Genomic DNA, 16213 nt, shown 5'->3' on the forward strand with positions numbered 1-16213 from the left:
GGGACTTTACAAGTAGGACTTCAATAAATGGAGACATCAATAATTAATGAATACAAAAATGCTTCGCTGCCAGTAGAAATGGCTCGTGTGCATCCAGTGTTTAAGCAGTGAATATTTCAATCTAAATTTTACTCATATAACTCCAAATCATAACCGAAGTTATCTCAGTTAGTCTCAGTTTTCATAAAGAGCAGGTCCAGACCGTACACGGGAAGGACCCTTAAATGTAGTTGTGCTTCGATCTGTACACATTCTGAATAGAGGTTTATTGTGCATGTGCGGATGTTTTAAAGAGACAACACGCAGAGGCAAATATCTGTCACGTAGGAGGACTTCAATAAAACAATATGAGCACACAAGCAGAGTAAATATGCACCCTTGATATCATCTGAATAGTAGATCCCATTTTCTGTGGAAATACGGACCAGGAAACAAAAGACACAGTGGAGCAGCTGATGATGACTGACAGGTGATCCTGCTGTGTCGGCGTCATCAGAAAACTGACGTTGGTTCGGATGACGCGTAAGAGGGAGAGACGTCTTTTCCCCTTGTGTCTTTTCTTTGCATTTCTCGCCCACGTTTTGAAGTGGGAAGTGAAGACAAAAAGGAAAAAAGACGTTGAGTGAGGCAAGCGTGTGGACGAGGGAGGGAATTTGGCAAGCACACCTGAGGAATCCTCAACTATTTCTGGAAATTGTAAGAGAACGTAAAAAGTAAGTTTTGATAGCCTCTCTCCCTCCTCCACTTGTCATCTGGGGCCTGTCGGTCTGCTCATTATCAAAGCCTTGCAGTCTGTGCATGACCTCCACAGCTCTCTGTACACTTCCTCTCTCTCTGTTTGCCCTTTGAGCTTCTCTGTCTGCTGAGTGTGAAACGTGGCAGCTTCTCAGACCTGTTTTATGTGTCCAGATACAAACAAAGCCAAACATACAACAATGCACAATAGACCGAGCTGTTGCCAATATATATATAACGCCAACGCTCACCAACTGGACTCCATTTCCTCGATTCGAAATCTGCAAAAGGAAAATAAAATTAAATTGAAAAGCAGCTCCCAATACTGATTGGAGAGGAGCAGAAGAGGCATCAAATGGTTTCGGAAAAGGGTTGTGGGTTGGACAGTTGAATAATTGGCTGAAGCACCTTATGAAAGAACAGCTTGGAAAAAAATAAGTGCAACAAATTAAAAATCATAAATAGCTGAAAATGTCACACAAAGAGGAGTGGCAGGGTTGCTGGATGGTTTATGGACGGTTGACAAGATCCTAAAGTACCAAATACCAGAATCTGATACATAATCTAAGTTTTGTGGGGGTCTTTAACATTTGGGCATAGATAAATAAATAATAACCAGGTGTAAATTGTAAATCCAATACGAAGCAAGAAGTTAATACATAATCTAATAGAGTAGTAGTTAACGTAGAGTGTAGTCCTTGAGTAAGAGTACAACAGTATTATCAGCTAAATGTACTAAAAGTATTTGATTTATCTGAGTACTCTTTCTGCAGAAAAATGACATTATTATACTTGACATTATTAGATTGTTAATACACATTTTCATCATTTTACTCTTTGAGCTCGTCTAGGTGGATCTGGTTTAGTCCATTGGTTCTCACTTTGGGGGTCGGGCGCCTTCAAAGGCTCACAAGATGAATCCGAGGGGTCGTGAGATGATTATTGGGGCAGAAAACAGGAATAAGTACCAGGATAATTTGACCCCTTTTTGAGTAGCTGTAAAAATTAAAACCATGTGTTTTAGAGGGGAAATGTCTGTTTGGCAGAGCTGTTAACAACTCTTGACTAACAAGTGCTAACAAGTGGATAAATGGTTGAAATTGTTAGATAAAAGTAATGGATAGGTTAGTATTAGGTATGTATGCAACCAAACAGACCTAAACATCGACTATTATTCACTATTATATTATTATTAAAGGGCTGTAGGGATACACAAACAGAGAAGGTTGGCAACCACTGACTTGGGATGACTCACAACCCTCCCACCATCTGAGGAGTTTAGAGGAGAAATGCCTCTTTGGTAGAACTGCTAATAGACTCAGACACCTTTTAAATGTGGCAAGGGACCTCGACCAGATACTGCTTTTTGCTGCAGGTCAGAAGCCAAAATGCTTCACAACCTCTGGTGTAATCTGTAATAGTAACTATAATGGATGTAGTGGAGTAAAAAGTACAATATTTCTCTCTGAAATGTGGTGGAGCATAAATAGAAATACTCAAGTAAAGCAAATACCTCAAAATTTTACTTAAGTACTTTAATACTTCTGTCGATTAACAAAACCATTAATCAACTAATTGTTTAAATTCTACAGTGTATTTTGTAGCATAATGTTTAATGATTAAAGGTCATTTTTATTTCAAATGTTGCCCGATATGTCACCATGAAGAGGAGGGTGTCTGTTGGTGTCCATGGTAAAGGCTCACAGTCCCACAGTTCACCTGGTTCTTTGCACCCTCCTCCTTAGTTCAGATTTCTACTGCTGTGAGCGTGACTTCATGTGGAGGGACGCTCTGGTTCCTCCCCCGGTGGCCCTTCCTGACAGTTTGGTAAACGGCCACGAAGTGCCGCAGAGAGGGAAGCCCTTCTGGCACTTTGTTCCCTCTCTGCTGGGCGACTGACGGCTTGGACACGCAGCAGAGTGCGTGAGCAGTGCGTGACAGCCGCCTCGCTGAACTTCAGTACTTTTTAATATCCTTCTCTGGACTTATGTGAACGTCTTTCTCATTATGTCATATTGGATCCAATAAATGTGTGTTTAATTAATTATTAAACGATGGACTACGGCTGATGTTGAGCGTCCATTTTTGTTCTCATATATTCAAGCTTTTAGAAAAAACTGAGTACTGTAATTTGAATGTTGAATGTTTACAAGTTGCAAATTAATTATGGATACTATATATTATAAAATGCCATTAATCATTGAATATATATGTGTATGTTTTACAGCAACAAAATGTGGATTCTTTTCCTAAATGATAGTTTTACATTTTGTTAGTTTTACTTTTTCTGTTTTGTCCAACACAAAGTTTGTCTGTGTGCATGTGTCTGAATCATGATTGAGCAGCTGAGTCACTGTCTTTGTTGTAGATGAAATCAGTCTGGAGGGGATGGTGGTGCACAGAGCTGAATGCAGGCCGGTCGTCAATGACAACTACATGAAGCTGAAGAAGTGAGTGAACTTTGAAATTGTTGAGCTCAGAGCACAGTGAATGTTATTGTGCCTCCTGGTTGCATTGGGTTCCAATAACGGGCAAAGAATACGATATAATGCACATTATAATTCAGCAAATGGATGTTTTAAACAAAAATACCCTTCATAACATAACATAAATCCAATATTCCCTTCAATTTACACCCCTCAAATAAGAATAATTCTTAAAATTAGTGTAATAATTACAATAATAGTCAGGCCAGCATTTGTTTTTGCTGTTTTAATTAGCTTTTTTTTTTTTTCTCCCACCTCTGGACAACACATAAAATCTGTTCAAGTGTTGTAAATTAATTCTGACGGGAGCAGAGAAGTAGACGGAGAGGGGGCATCGCTGCGACTGTTTGTGTACGCTAAATACTCGACTCCACTCTGCCTTTTTCAAACGGTTTCTGTCTCCTCTTCATTGGAATCCGTTATTCCAGCTAGTTAGTGGATGGCATTGCTATAGCAACCGCATCACTGTGGCAGATGCACTGCTACAATACAACCCAAGGCAAACACACACACACACACACACACACACACACACACACACACACACACAGTTTGCTTTTTTGTGTGTGTGTGTGTGTTTGTGTGTGGCCGTTTCTGTGTCAGCTGTCAAATCAGTCAAATCACGTTACAGGGAAAGCACTTTAATTATTCACACTACACACATAAACACCTCTCTGTGGCCGCCGCCGCCGCCGTCTGCCCTCAAAAGACAGAGCGTCTTCTTTTTCCAGATTTCTGTGCTGATCATCTTGGCTGAGATTCTCCTTGGACGTTACAGGGTGGTACTGTGAAGTACTGTGGAGTACAGACTGAACTTAGATTTTGTCCAATTTATATTTCATTTTCTGACTTGACAAGGGAAGGCTTCACTTTTCACTCCAGTTTTATAATCTCCCATGGATTGGGTGGCAGCTGACAAATGTCCCTCCATCGTGGCAGGCTACAGGATATGCAGGACATTATGTTGTCATGGTGGCCTGTGTGTGTGTGTGTGTGTGTGTGTGTGTGTGTGGACACAATTCAACAGTTTTGGTAGAGACTTCACCAGTTTCTTACTGTAGATAAAGCGATAATATGAAGCCACATAAATTTGCCTATTAGAGAATAAAAAGTGATGATCCAGATTAAAAAAAACATTTTCATACACTTATACATAATTATACATAATTAAAATGATATTTGTGGTATTTAGAGTGTGTTTGTCTTCATTAATTGTTAATATTATCAATATTTTTAGCATTAATTGGTGATGCAATTCGTGTTATGGAGGATGAATGTGACTTATCAACAAAGAAATGAGAGAACAGAGACAAAAAAAGAGGTCTGCAGAGATAGAAAATGTTTCTAATACATCAGCGAGCTTTACTAATGGCCTCATTAGCATATCTGTTTATGGTTCGTATGTCGTTATGGAAATATCACGGTAATTATGGCAGGTCATCGGGCAGCTGCAGTGCTTTGTGTTTAACATTTCTTCCAGGCTCATAAGGTTTGCTGTTAATTTTGTGGCTATTAGTCTGAATAAAATGTGTCAAGATGAATAAAAGGCAACAAACAAATAAATAGAAAGCAGAATATCTTTGGACAGCAGCTGCCGTTACTTATTCAGTTAGTTTAACCCCGAGGAGCTGACGGTTGTCTCCGAGCCCAACAGGCAAAGTCTGTCAGCAGAGATCAAGTTAGATCACAGAAAACAAATATCAAACTTTATCTGTGTGTGTGTGTGTGTGTGTGTGTGTGTGTGTGTGTGTGTGTGTGTGTGTGTGTGTGTGTGTGTGTGTGTGTGTGTGTGTGTGTGTGTGTGTGTGTGTGTGTGTGTGTGTGTGTGTGTGTGTGTGTGTGTCAGGCAGCAGATCAAAGAATCCACCAAGTCTCCACGTTTGTCGCAGCAGCTGGAGAAAGCCATCACTACCGTCTTCAAGCCTGTGGCCAACCACGACTTTAATGTGAGAACTAATAACCACAAGGCTGTACATACATATATATGTATGTATGTATGTGTTTGTAACTCTTACAAAATGATTTAAAGTCCAGTTGTTGCACTGAGGTGATAGCTGGCTGAAAGTCTTACAACAGTCTGAATCAGCTACTGTGTGTAAAAAGTTGTTGGAACTGAAAATTATCACCATGTAGTGTTTTTTTGTAAGTAATTACCACTTCAGTTAACGGCTTTAAAATGAATTTTTAAAGAGGCACTCCACCAGTGTTGTACACATAAAGTTCAGTTTACTCATCACAGAGTTTTTCTTCAACCTGTGAAAACATACGTTTTGTGTCGGGAGCTGAAACTGTTGATTAAACAACTAATTGACATTTAGACATTGTGTGTATTTACATGAGTATTTAGATTTTCACAGACCTTTTTCCACACTTGTATGATATTATTGTTTTATTATTATTATTATTATTATGAGTAGTAATATTCATTATGATTCTCAGTTGGTGTACGAAATAAAGAAGAAGTCACAGGGCAAGATGGTGAGAGCTGAGCGGCAGGTCGTGTTGGACATGCTCTTCTCCGCCTTTGAGAAACACCAGTATTACAACATTAAGGACTTGGTGGACATCACCAAACAACCTGTGGTGAGACACACACACACACACACACACAACACACACACACACACACACACACACACACACACACACACACACACACACACACACACACAAAGCTGGTAAGACCAAACACAACAATACACCTGCCCACTATCCACCTTGCTTTGTTAAATTTGAACAAATCGCCCACGGCATGACGTTCATGCCTGTTCACACTATCTTTTGTGGCTGGAATTTGGGCCAACATGCGCGCGCACACACACACACACGAACACACGAACACGGGATGAATCGATACAGTGCTGTGGATTCGTTCCAGCTCGCAGAGAACAGCAATGTGTAGGTGCTGATGAGACCTTGAGGTCCTTCTCTCCCTCTGATTGCATCTGATTGCATAACCATCGGCTGAGTAGGAGTCAAACGCCGCAATACACTCTACACCATCATCTCTCTCCTAAAGCACTTGGCTAACACTCAAATTAGCTGAACTAAAGTAACCGAAATGCCCATTATGAAAAAGTCTGGAAACGCATCAGTGTTATTCATGAGGTAGAACGGGCACGTCCCTACAAGCTCAACAGAGACCCCTAGTGGTGGGTGGAGAGTAAAGACTCTCACACAGCTGCTGCTCAGTGTTAGAAATTAGGTTTGTGTTGGATTTATGCCGGTCTGTGAAACTAAACAGTGCCGTCAGTACATAAAAGAATCATCTAAGCTTGTTAAAATGAGAAGCAAAGCTGGGTGTGTGAGTGCAAGCACAGGGAAACCACCATTTAGTACGCAAGTAGAGGGAAATTGGCCGAGGCAGCTGACTTAGTCTCGTATATAAAGCAGATGGGGACTACTGCTAGCAGCTGGTTCGGATGGAAAACATTAATAAAATATAATCTGCCTCTGGAAATCCACATTGAGTCAACCACAAACCACCAAGATGTACCGTGTTAGTGAGCGTCAGGAGGTGCTGGTAGGTAGATTTTGTTACCTTTGAACAGATCAATGGTGGTTTACTCATGTAAAAGTAGATACTACAGCAAGTAGTAGCATTAAAATATACTGAAAGCACCGAAAGTAAAGTGATTTATCATGTCGAATGGCCCATTTTAGAATAATATATTATTATTTTATTATTATTGATACATTAATGTATAAGCTTCACTTTAATATTACAGATAATAATCTATATACTACCTCTTAGCTCAGTCTATAATGATGTAGCATAATTTAATTGTTGCATATGTTTTGTATTACTATAACTTCCAGTAATGTTGTCAAATAAATGTAGTTTAATATAAAGTACAATATATATCTCTGAATTGCAGTGGGGTAGAAGTATTGGATATAACGTTATGCAGTGGCCTCCAGTTACTGATGAAGCTACATTATATGGGTGGTGATCTTAGCGTCATCCAAATGTTAAATATTAGTCAGACTTTTTATGACAATAGCCAGAAATAAAAGTAAAAAACAGACCACTTGACCATCCGCCTCATTTCAAGTGATGTACTGTGTAATACAACTGTTCTAGTTAGTATAATCACTCAAAAGTTGCATTTCCACTAGAAACATTAGTTATATTAGTAAAAAAAATAATAAATACACAAGATTATTTCATTAATTGCCATTAAGGACCAACATCTTGATCTTCTGCACGCTCATTGAATCTATAAAGCCTCATCCAGTAAAAGCTTCTGTGTTCAGGTTTTCTCTGATAACTGCACAGCTTCATTGTAGAAAGTAACAACACATAGAAAGTGAAGGGAAAAGTAGAAAACTCCTATGTAAGGACATAAAGACTGTACAGTACTGGAGTAGATGTACTCAGTTACTTTCAGCCACAAGAACAGAGCTGTTTCCTGTATTTATGTTTAAAGGAAGTTACATATTTACTGTAGAAAACTTATTTGTGGCGTCGATTTTCTCAACTAACTCGGCAGCAACTTTCCTAAAAGAACAAACTGTTAATTTAAAGCAACAATTTGACATTTCAGTATATACTCTTATTAGTTTTCTGGCAGAATTAAACAATAAAGTACAGTGTATCTGAGAGGACCTTCACACACCTTTCACACAGGTACAATTGTTCTGTTAGATACTAATTATACACAAAAACACTTGAATCTGTTTCTCCAGTCCTACCTGAAAGAAATCATGAAGGACATTGGGACGTACAACAACAAGGGAGCTCACAAAAGCACCTGGGAACTGAAGCCGGAGTACCGACACTACCAGTCTGGCGAGGAAGAGGAGGAGATGCAGACGTCGTAGTTCCAGCGAGTTCCTCTGAGCCTGGCGAGGATACAGCTCCGAGCTTTCAGCTGCTCGCAGGGGAGTTCAGGTTTTTCACTGACTTGTAGAAAACCTGCTGTTTATTACATATGCAGGTATTATGTGATGGTTTTGAGTTCATAAGGTTTAAGTTGATATTATTATTATTATTATTATTGGGTTGAAAGGTCTGCTCTGCATTAGGTAGCACATCACATAAATAAACAGACATGTTGTTCACAGTGAATGATTCAAATCTGTTCTTTTTGGACGTTGAGGAATAAAAATATGTCTGGAAGTGGAAAAAAAAACATGAAATAAATCTAAAATGCAAAACTATTGATTCCCTTTTGTTACAAAAACAAAAAGACACCAGAGAGAATTTGGATTTTTAACTATACGAGCTGAAAGGTGAATGTTTTAAATGTCTGTGACCGACTGTAGAGATTATTATAGGTAACTAAAACTGAACTAAAACAAGGTTTGAAAAATAATTTTAGTTAACTGAAATAAAACTGAAACAGTATTGTGTATTAACGAAACTAACTAAACTAACAATATACAGGAAATGTGTTTTTAGTTTTAGTCTTTGTAAACTTGGTCAAATATGTCAACACAAGCATGAGGAGGAGATATTGGTACATTATGTTTACTGAGACATGATTAGTCAGTGTGTAATAATATATAATATCATCTCACCTCATATTATAATTAAAAAACTAAAACACTGAAAACTAAAAAAAACATTTAAAAAAACAAATATGAATAAAAAAACTAATGAAAAATATAATAACTCTGCTGTAGAGTCGACTGTTTGACATTATTTAATTTAGAAGAAAGCGTTTGTAGATGTTTCAGCTCACATACTATAAGTCAAACATACCCGACGTTACTGTTTATTAATGTACCCTCAGACATCAGTGGTCTCCCTCCATATTATAAACCCAGTTCATTGTCAGTGTATTTGTACGTTTCTCCTGTATCCCCAACTTGTAAGATTTCAGTCACATAAAACCTTTTTCACAGCACTTCACGTGTGGTTGCAAGAGAAGCACAGGTGGAGCTAGTAACAATAAAGAGGCTCCGTTCCATTGCTGCAATTATTGTTATTAGTAACTCTTGTAAGTCAAACTGTCTGCTGTTCAACTTTCTCTCACTGATGAAGAAAATCACAGTAAACATGTTTATTTTGGTCAAAGTAGCATCATAGTTTTGTGGTAATACTTTTCCAACTAATGCGTCCTTAAAAAAACAACATAGTGACCTCTGATTCTGAAGTCTTAAACATTTGTGGGCTTTAAAAAAATGGATAAAAAGAATCAATAAAATCAGCTAGAACGTTCAAAAACAGCAAATTACGGTAATTTAATGGTACGACAGCAGCTGTAGTTGATAAAAGATTATTTTTTGGTACAGGATACATATGATTGAGTTGATGAGTACAATTGTCTTTCTGCTGTCGCAGCTTTAAACTTTATTTACAATAAATCACAGGGCAGAAACCTGCTGCTGTGTTTGAAGTTTAAAACGCGTTGAGTCAGTTTTAAATTATTCTATTAACTCTTATTTTAAATTTAAATAAACAAGTTACATTAAAGTAGACGTATGAAGTCTTGTCTTTAATACACAGCTGGATCTGTGGCTTTGTACAGTCGTCACTACTGAAGTTAACGGACTCATTTATAAACTGGATCAGTGTTTATCGCCCCCTACTGGACCTTTTGGTTTTTACAGTTGGTTACACACATTTCTCTCGATATTTATCTCTTGAAGTTCACATGCACGCCGAGTTTCCACTAATGTCGAGAATAAGACAATATTCAGCATTTGATAAGTCATATAAACAATGTGGATATTAATTAATTAGGGTTTATTTGAGTCGGCCTGTACATGATCAGCTCTACTTTTAATACAGAAGACTGTCAACAGGTTTGGTTTTTGGATGTGTGTAAAATATAAGGATGACCTTTCTCCAGAAGGTGTTTGAATGAATGAAACTGTTCACACGGTCCAAAAGTTTACCACCGATATAAAGATAAAAATGGCTCGAGCAGCTCCGGTTGTTCCTCTATAGGATGTACAGTACTTCATTAACAGGTACATTGATGCACAGCTGCATGTAAATGGGAGTATTAATTTATTCTTTTAAAATAAAAAGGAAACAAACTGAATACATTGAATAGACACTGATGCATTAAATGGCCACATCTTTAAAAATGAACTGTCCAGTTTGTATTTTTAATGTTTTAACTTTTACACTCAAACACAAGATTGTTTATCCTTCGTTTACCTGCTATTAAAGGAAATGTGCCAATACCTAAATAAAATCAGTTTGAGCATAGTTAGAAACATTTAATATAACCAAGTATACAACTCCACTAAAAGACTTTAGATGCCTAAATGTTTCACATTAACTCTATTTTACTCCATTTAGTGATAATATGTATAATTTAAGACTCTTAACTCGAAAGGTTCCCGTTTGTTGTCCCAGCTGATTCAATATCTCACAAACACACAGAAGAACTGGAAGTGGTGGTACTAGATTTTATTTTGAAATTAAACCGGAGGTCTTGTCATTGTAGATGGAATCATATTTAAACAAAGAGGTCAGAGGTCAACTTGTATGGATCACTGCTAAAACAGTAGACACAAGAAGAAGAAGAAAAAAACTTTTCAGTCGGTGGCCTCAGTCACAGTCCTGACTAGTTTTCAATCCCAACAACCGGGCCAAATCCTGGGACAAAAGTCAAACACTGCAAAAGCCAAAAGTTTAAAAACTGTATTCAGTGACCAATCATGTTTGATTCACCCAGCTTTGGGAGTTGGTGCTGTGGGCCATAATGGGAATATACAAGAAACTGTAGAAGAAGGTTTCCTTTCAGGCATGATGCAAAATAGTGCTCCTTTCAGTCTGCTCTTGGGGCCATTTGAGAAGCAGCAGCCAATTGAAAAGCAAATGTAGTTCCAGATAGTTACTGCAAGGGAAAAAAAGGACATGTGTGTCAATAGAAAGTCGTCAAACAAAGCACGTTTTCACAAGAGTAACTCGACATCCTGTCCAAAAGGGCATTACAGCTTTCCCGTATTTTGTCATATTAACTAACTACGGGCAGCTACAATTAACAAGTGAAGCTATTTGCCCATCAGAAAGCACCACGAGACCTCTTAAAGGAGAGGAAATGTGAGTGTTAGAGGCAATATGCCAGAAAACATTTGGCGTCAGTCCAATCAGATTTGTTCCTGTTCAGCTACACGACGTAGAAATTCATAGTTTTTAACATAACTATGGAACTAAAATCTTATAATGACTTTATGGGATTGAACAGTTAAAGATATACTTACACATTTCTCAGCCATCAGACCGTCTTTGAAGAAAAGCATGTATGGTGTGATGCCATCCTCACGGTAGTTCAGCAGTCCCACCGCGCCGTCTGGGTTCATGCTCTCCCCGGTGAAAAACTTCAGGGAGACAAAAGACGGCGAGTCAGAGGACAATAGCCGGAATCGTGAGTTCAGTTTTGTACATATTCGCCAAAGTATCTGGTCATACTACAAAAAAAAGGGGGCCCAGTGTCCGTCTGTAGTTGTTGCTTTACACAACCACAGCATGTTTGTTAAGCTAATAGCCAATTGTCCAGATATTGTTGTCATAGAAACGGATTTCAGACAGAAATGGACACCATGTGGAAACAACTCCATATAAAAAAGACAAAAAGCATCCGAAAACATCTCTTTAAAAACCTTTTAATAAAGTCAAAGTGCAGCTTTTAATAAACCGTGCCAGTGAAGGGTCAGTAGTGTGTGTGTGTGTGTGTGTGTGTGTGTGTGTGTGTGTGTGTGTGTGTGTGTGTGTGTGTGTGGTGTGTGTGTGTGTGTGTGTGTGTGTGTGTGTGTGTGTGTGTGTGTGTGTGTGTGTGTGTGTGTGTGTGTGTGTGTGTGTGGACTCTGTATATCTACCTGGTAATCCTTGAACTTTCCAACGATACCCTTAAATGCTGGTGCGACGTCAGCCATGAACTTCTCCACTCTCTCTGGGTTGTTCTCTTCTAGGTGAGCCTTAATGCTGGACATGCAAACAGTGACATTGTTTAAATATTTGTCCCACATAGGACACCGTTATAATCCCCAAACATCCTCCTGTATTTAAAAAAAAAAAAACCCCAGAAGAGATACTTACGCCTTCATGTAGTCTTTCATGTAGGAGACGTAACCCTTCTTGTCGAAGCCCGTCTCCTGCAGCTTGTGGTTGAGGACGATGTCTACGCCGGAGACCGCGGACTCGTCGGTGCCCTCGACCGCATCTTCAGCAGAGGCGTTGGCCGAAATTAAAGACTCGTCAAACCCTTCTGTCCTGGTGATCGTCTAGAAACATTAGGAAAGGGAGCAGAGGAGACAGACGTGAGTGGGGGAGAACAACTACACCTACTTTACTCTTATTAAGAGACAGGTGAGAGGATTATAATTCTTATAATGTAAAGAACCCATCAGCTATCACAACATATTTAACTTTATTATAGTCGTATTCAGTACTTAATGTAGCAGAAGGCTGGTTGTGTTAGTGATTAACTTCTTTACACAACCACGTCACATTCCTGTGTGTGGGTTGGACACATTATCTACGTCATCAGGCTGTGTGAGGACTACACCAGTGACCTCACTGCACATGCATCTGAGCCACATCAAGTAATCATGTGATCAATATGACTCACACATAAAACCTGAATGTTGTGTAGAATAACTTTAAAAACTCAAATGATGAAATACAGGCTGGGAGATCGTCTTTTGTATATATATAATATTTTCCTCATAGTTCTGCTTTATAAACAGATTTCCTGCCCATCTAGTCCAGATAATACAGAAGCTGTGTGTGTTGGGAATTATTGAGTCTCTGGAAATATAAAGTAGACCTTTATCTGTATATAAAGTTTCCTAAAATTGAATTAAAATTAAAAATCGTGACGTCTTGATTTAAGGAAACCTGTACACACACACTGAAAGCAAATAGGTGGTATTTCCTGTCTATTTTAGACAAATATATAACTTTAAAATGGGCATTGTACCATCACAAGCCTTTACTTTACCTCGTCTGTAGCTTTGCTTTGTGTAAACTTCCTTCCTCTGGCAACTAACTAAAAGATACTTCAACTTTTTAAAGCTAATATATTACATTTTAAATCAGAAAGTCTACATTAGAGCTGGATTGAAGTGTAACCGGGTGAAATATCCCTTTTCATTAAATCCAAACATGTGTTAACTCCTGATTTAAAACCCCAGACTCACCTTTCCTTCCACTTCGTAGAAGATCCCGTCTTTAGACTCGGTGATTTTGTAGATGTCCGAGAACATCTCATCATCTTCGAGAGGAAATAAAATAAAAACATTGTTAACACACTTTAGTGAACACAAAGAAAGTCTCCGGCCTAACGTTACCGCGGACTCACACCCCGCCACAGTCCGCTTTCTCCCCCAGTTTCCTGACACAACGCGGGGGGAACTGTTAGAGAGAGTCCCGCTGTTGTTCGCGGTGGAGGAGAATGAGTCTGTAAATAAAACCCGCAGCTACGGGACGCCGACAGGCCCAACGCACAGCGCGTTACTTTATCACGAGTAACGTTACATTTAAACCTCCCAACCACACACACACACACACCGCTAATACAGCACCTAAAGTCACACTTTTATTACTTTAAACCAACTTAAAACACAAAGGAAACGTGAACCGAACCAAAAGGATGAGAAGCTAACCGGCCTCAAAGCTAACAGGGTGGCTAACGTTAGCATCCTGATAGCACGAGTTAGCTAACGGCAACGCGCTCGCGCTCTCTCTCTCCCTCTCTCTCGCGCTCCCTCTCTCTCCAGTTTAAACACAAACGGAAAATAACCGCCGCCGCCGGTTAACGTGAACCGGCGCACACAGCCGGTACCCGCTCACCGGTGATGATGCACTTGTAGATGATCATTGTGGAGTTAGGGAGAGAAGTCTTCCGCCGACGGAGGTTCAGGCCTTTGTCGCCCTAACGGAACGGGAGAGGTAAAAGAGCGAGGCAGCCGCGAGACAGCGCATTTACGTGCCGCTGACGTCAGCGTGGGTCGGCTCGGCTCTCCCCGCTCTGAGCGCTGCTGCCGCCGGCGGCGTGGTGGCCGACCGCGGTACTGCAGCTGCCTGTACACACACACACACACACACACACACACACACACACACACACACACACAGCTCATTAGTGTTTTTATTTTTATTTATTTATTTTCAGTCCCTCCAGAAAAACGCGATCGTGTAATTTAATGCATGATCGGCCAAAGTACAACCAAAGTTTGTTTAAAATACGTCGCACTAAATCGCCGATTTCCGCGCAAATTACGCGGGACTTGAATGATTTAACAATCCATGCATTGTCGTTGCAGAAAAGTCACATAATATAATCTATATATATATAGATATAGATATATATGTGTATATATCTCAGCAGAAAGTTGAAAAACGTTGCGTTTACTTCACTCAAGAGCAGCCGTTTTCCCCTGTTGCCATGGGAACGTTATGAAGAGACGTAAACAACCTTCCAGTGGTAATATATTATTATTATTATTATTATTATTATTAGGATGTAAATATACATTTACAGTAAGAGATTGACCTTTGTGCATTGGAAGCACTTATTTTAACAGATGTCTGTTTTCTATAGCGACCTCTGTAAAACACATTTTATTGTTTTATATTTATTTATATTTACAGAAGTTGAAGCATATTCCTTTTGTGAAGCTACAGAATGAATTTGTTTGACTCATCAATGTTTTGTAAGTTGGAGCCGTGTGTTTATTAAAAGGTCTGAAATAAAACAAGATGAGAACTTTAATATTCCCAGCACTTTCTGTGATGTAGTATGTTTACTTATCATAGGAAGTAATAAGTAATTACTCTTTACATTAAGGTGGTAGCCAAGTGAGAACCGCAGTTTGTGCAAGTTCCCGCAATTTCAACGCATTAAATTGCATAAATATCACGCATATTCCAAAAACGTGCCGCATAATCAAAGATTTTTGTCCGCAACAATCACAAAACAACTCCGCATCTTTCTGGAAGGACTGTTATTTACTTACATTTGGTAATAATGTCAGTTTTAACACCAGCATTGGTGAGTTTAATCACATTATAGTTATATAATTTAATTTACAGCTTACAAAAACACGGTTTTAGGTGGAGTACCTCTTTAAAAGTTATACATGATTAAGTAGTAGATCAATACTTTATTTATAAATTCAAGTATCCGGTAGCATACAAAATAATACTAAAATTAAAAACCCTAACCTTAAGAATAGAATTAAAAATAAAAGATAAAATATAAATATAGTTGTTCCCGAAGAATTGGATATACTATATACTTGGATATAATAGTTTTTTTTTTAAAGCATATTGAATTCACCTAGGAAATAGGGCAGTAGTTTTTACATACTGTCATACACACACATATTTATATAATTTCCTACATGCACATTACTAGTATTAGACCTGTACTATATATTCATAGTCCTGTCTATAGCAGTGTAATTATTTATTTTTATAACACTATTTCATCACATCTGTATATAGAGTGTACACACAACTCCATTTTCATTATATCTTGTATTTATTTAATGTGTATTTTCATATCTGTTGTGTTGTATCTGCAGCTGCTGTAACGAGGGAATCTCCCCAGTGTGGGATCAATAAAGTCTGTATTATCTTATCTAATCACTGAACTGCTGCGGGAGGCAATAATCATCATTATGACATTAACAGTAGACACAGAATAATCAAGACTGACCTACAGACTGGAAGGTGACACGAGTATTTCTCAACCTCACACCGACTCATTAAACTATCACTCATAATAGTTCTTTGTTTACTTTTACTTACATTTGTTGTCCAACTAATATTCTTATTTATACTATTTTACACTTATATATCACGTTTCTCAGTATTTTTATTTACACCGTTGTTATATATTGTAGTATAGATATATAGATATATATATATATTTTACATACTTATTTTTCTTATAATTTCTCTTTGTTTACATATATTTCTATTGTAGAAGGAGTAACTGTAACAACCTCAGTGGATCAACAGAGTCAAAGTCCTTCTATACACACACATACTTGATGAATACAGCTGATTCTGACTGTGGTAA

The 16213-nt window shown here is 38.4% G+C and overlaps 2 protein-coding genes across 2 annotated transcripts in view; one reads left to right on the forward strand and one right to left on the reverse strand.

Moving 5' to 3' along the window:
• LOC127365706 (general transcription factor IIF subunit 2-like) overlaps window positions 1–8381 on the forward strand; it is a 44069-nt gene extending 35688 nt beyond the window's left edge. The window contains exons 5-8 of the mRNA XM_051404087.1: window positions 3104–3185; window positions 5068–5167; window positions 5661–5804; window positions 7911–8381. Of these exons, the coding sequence (XP_051260047.1) occupies window positions 3104–3185; window positions 5068–5167; window positions 5661–5804; window positions 7911–8045 (461 nt within the window). The 3' untranslated portion in view covers window positions 8046–8381. The remainder of the gene's footprint in view (window positions 1–3103; window positions 3186–5067; window positions 5168–5660; window positions 5805–7910) is intronic.
• Window positions 8382–10575: 2194 nt separating this feature from the next.
• Window positions 10576–14143, reverse strand: tpt1 (tumor protein, translationally-controlled 1). Its single transcript, XM_051404088.1, has 6 exons — window positions 13978–14143; window positions 13326–13399; window positions 12223–12407; window positions 12003–12108; window positions 11388–11504; window positions 10576–11020 (listed from the first exon to the last, which is right to left on the reverse strand). Exons 1-6 carry the CDS (start codon window positions 14003–14005, stop codon window positions 11018–11020), a joined length of 513 nt encoding a protein of 170 aa, XP_051260048.1. The 5' UTR covers window positions 14006–14143; the 3' UTR covers window positions 10576–11017.
• Between the last annotated feature and the right edge of the window lie 2070 nt (window positions 14144–16213).

Source organism: Dicentrarchus labrax, unplaced genomic scaffold (assembly GCF_905237075.1).
Source record: "Dicentrarchus labrax unplaced genomic scaffold, dlabrax2021, whole genome shotgun sequence".
In the NCBI taxonomy this organism is placed as follows: domain Eukaryota; kingdom Metazoa; phylum Chordata; class Actinopteri; family Moronidae; genus Dicentrarchus; species Dicentrarchus labrax.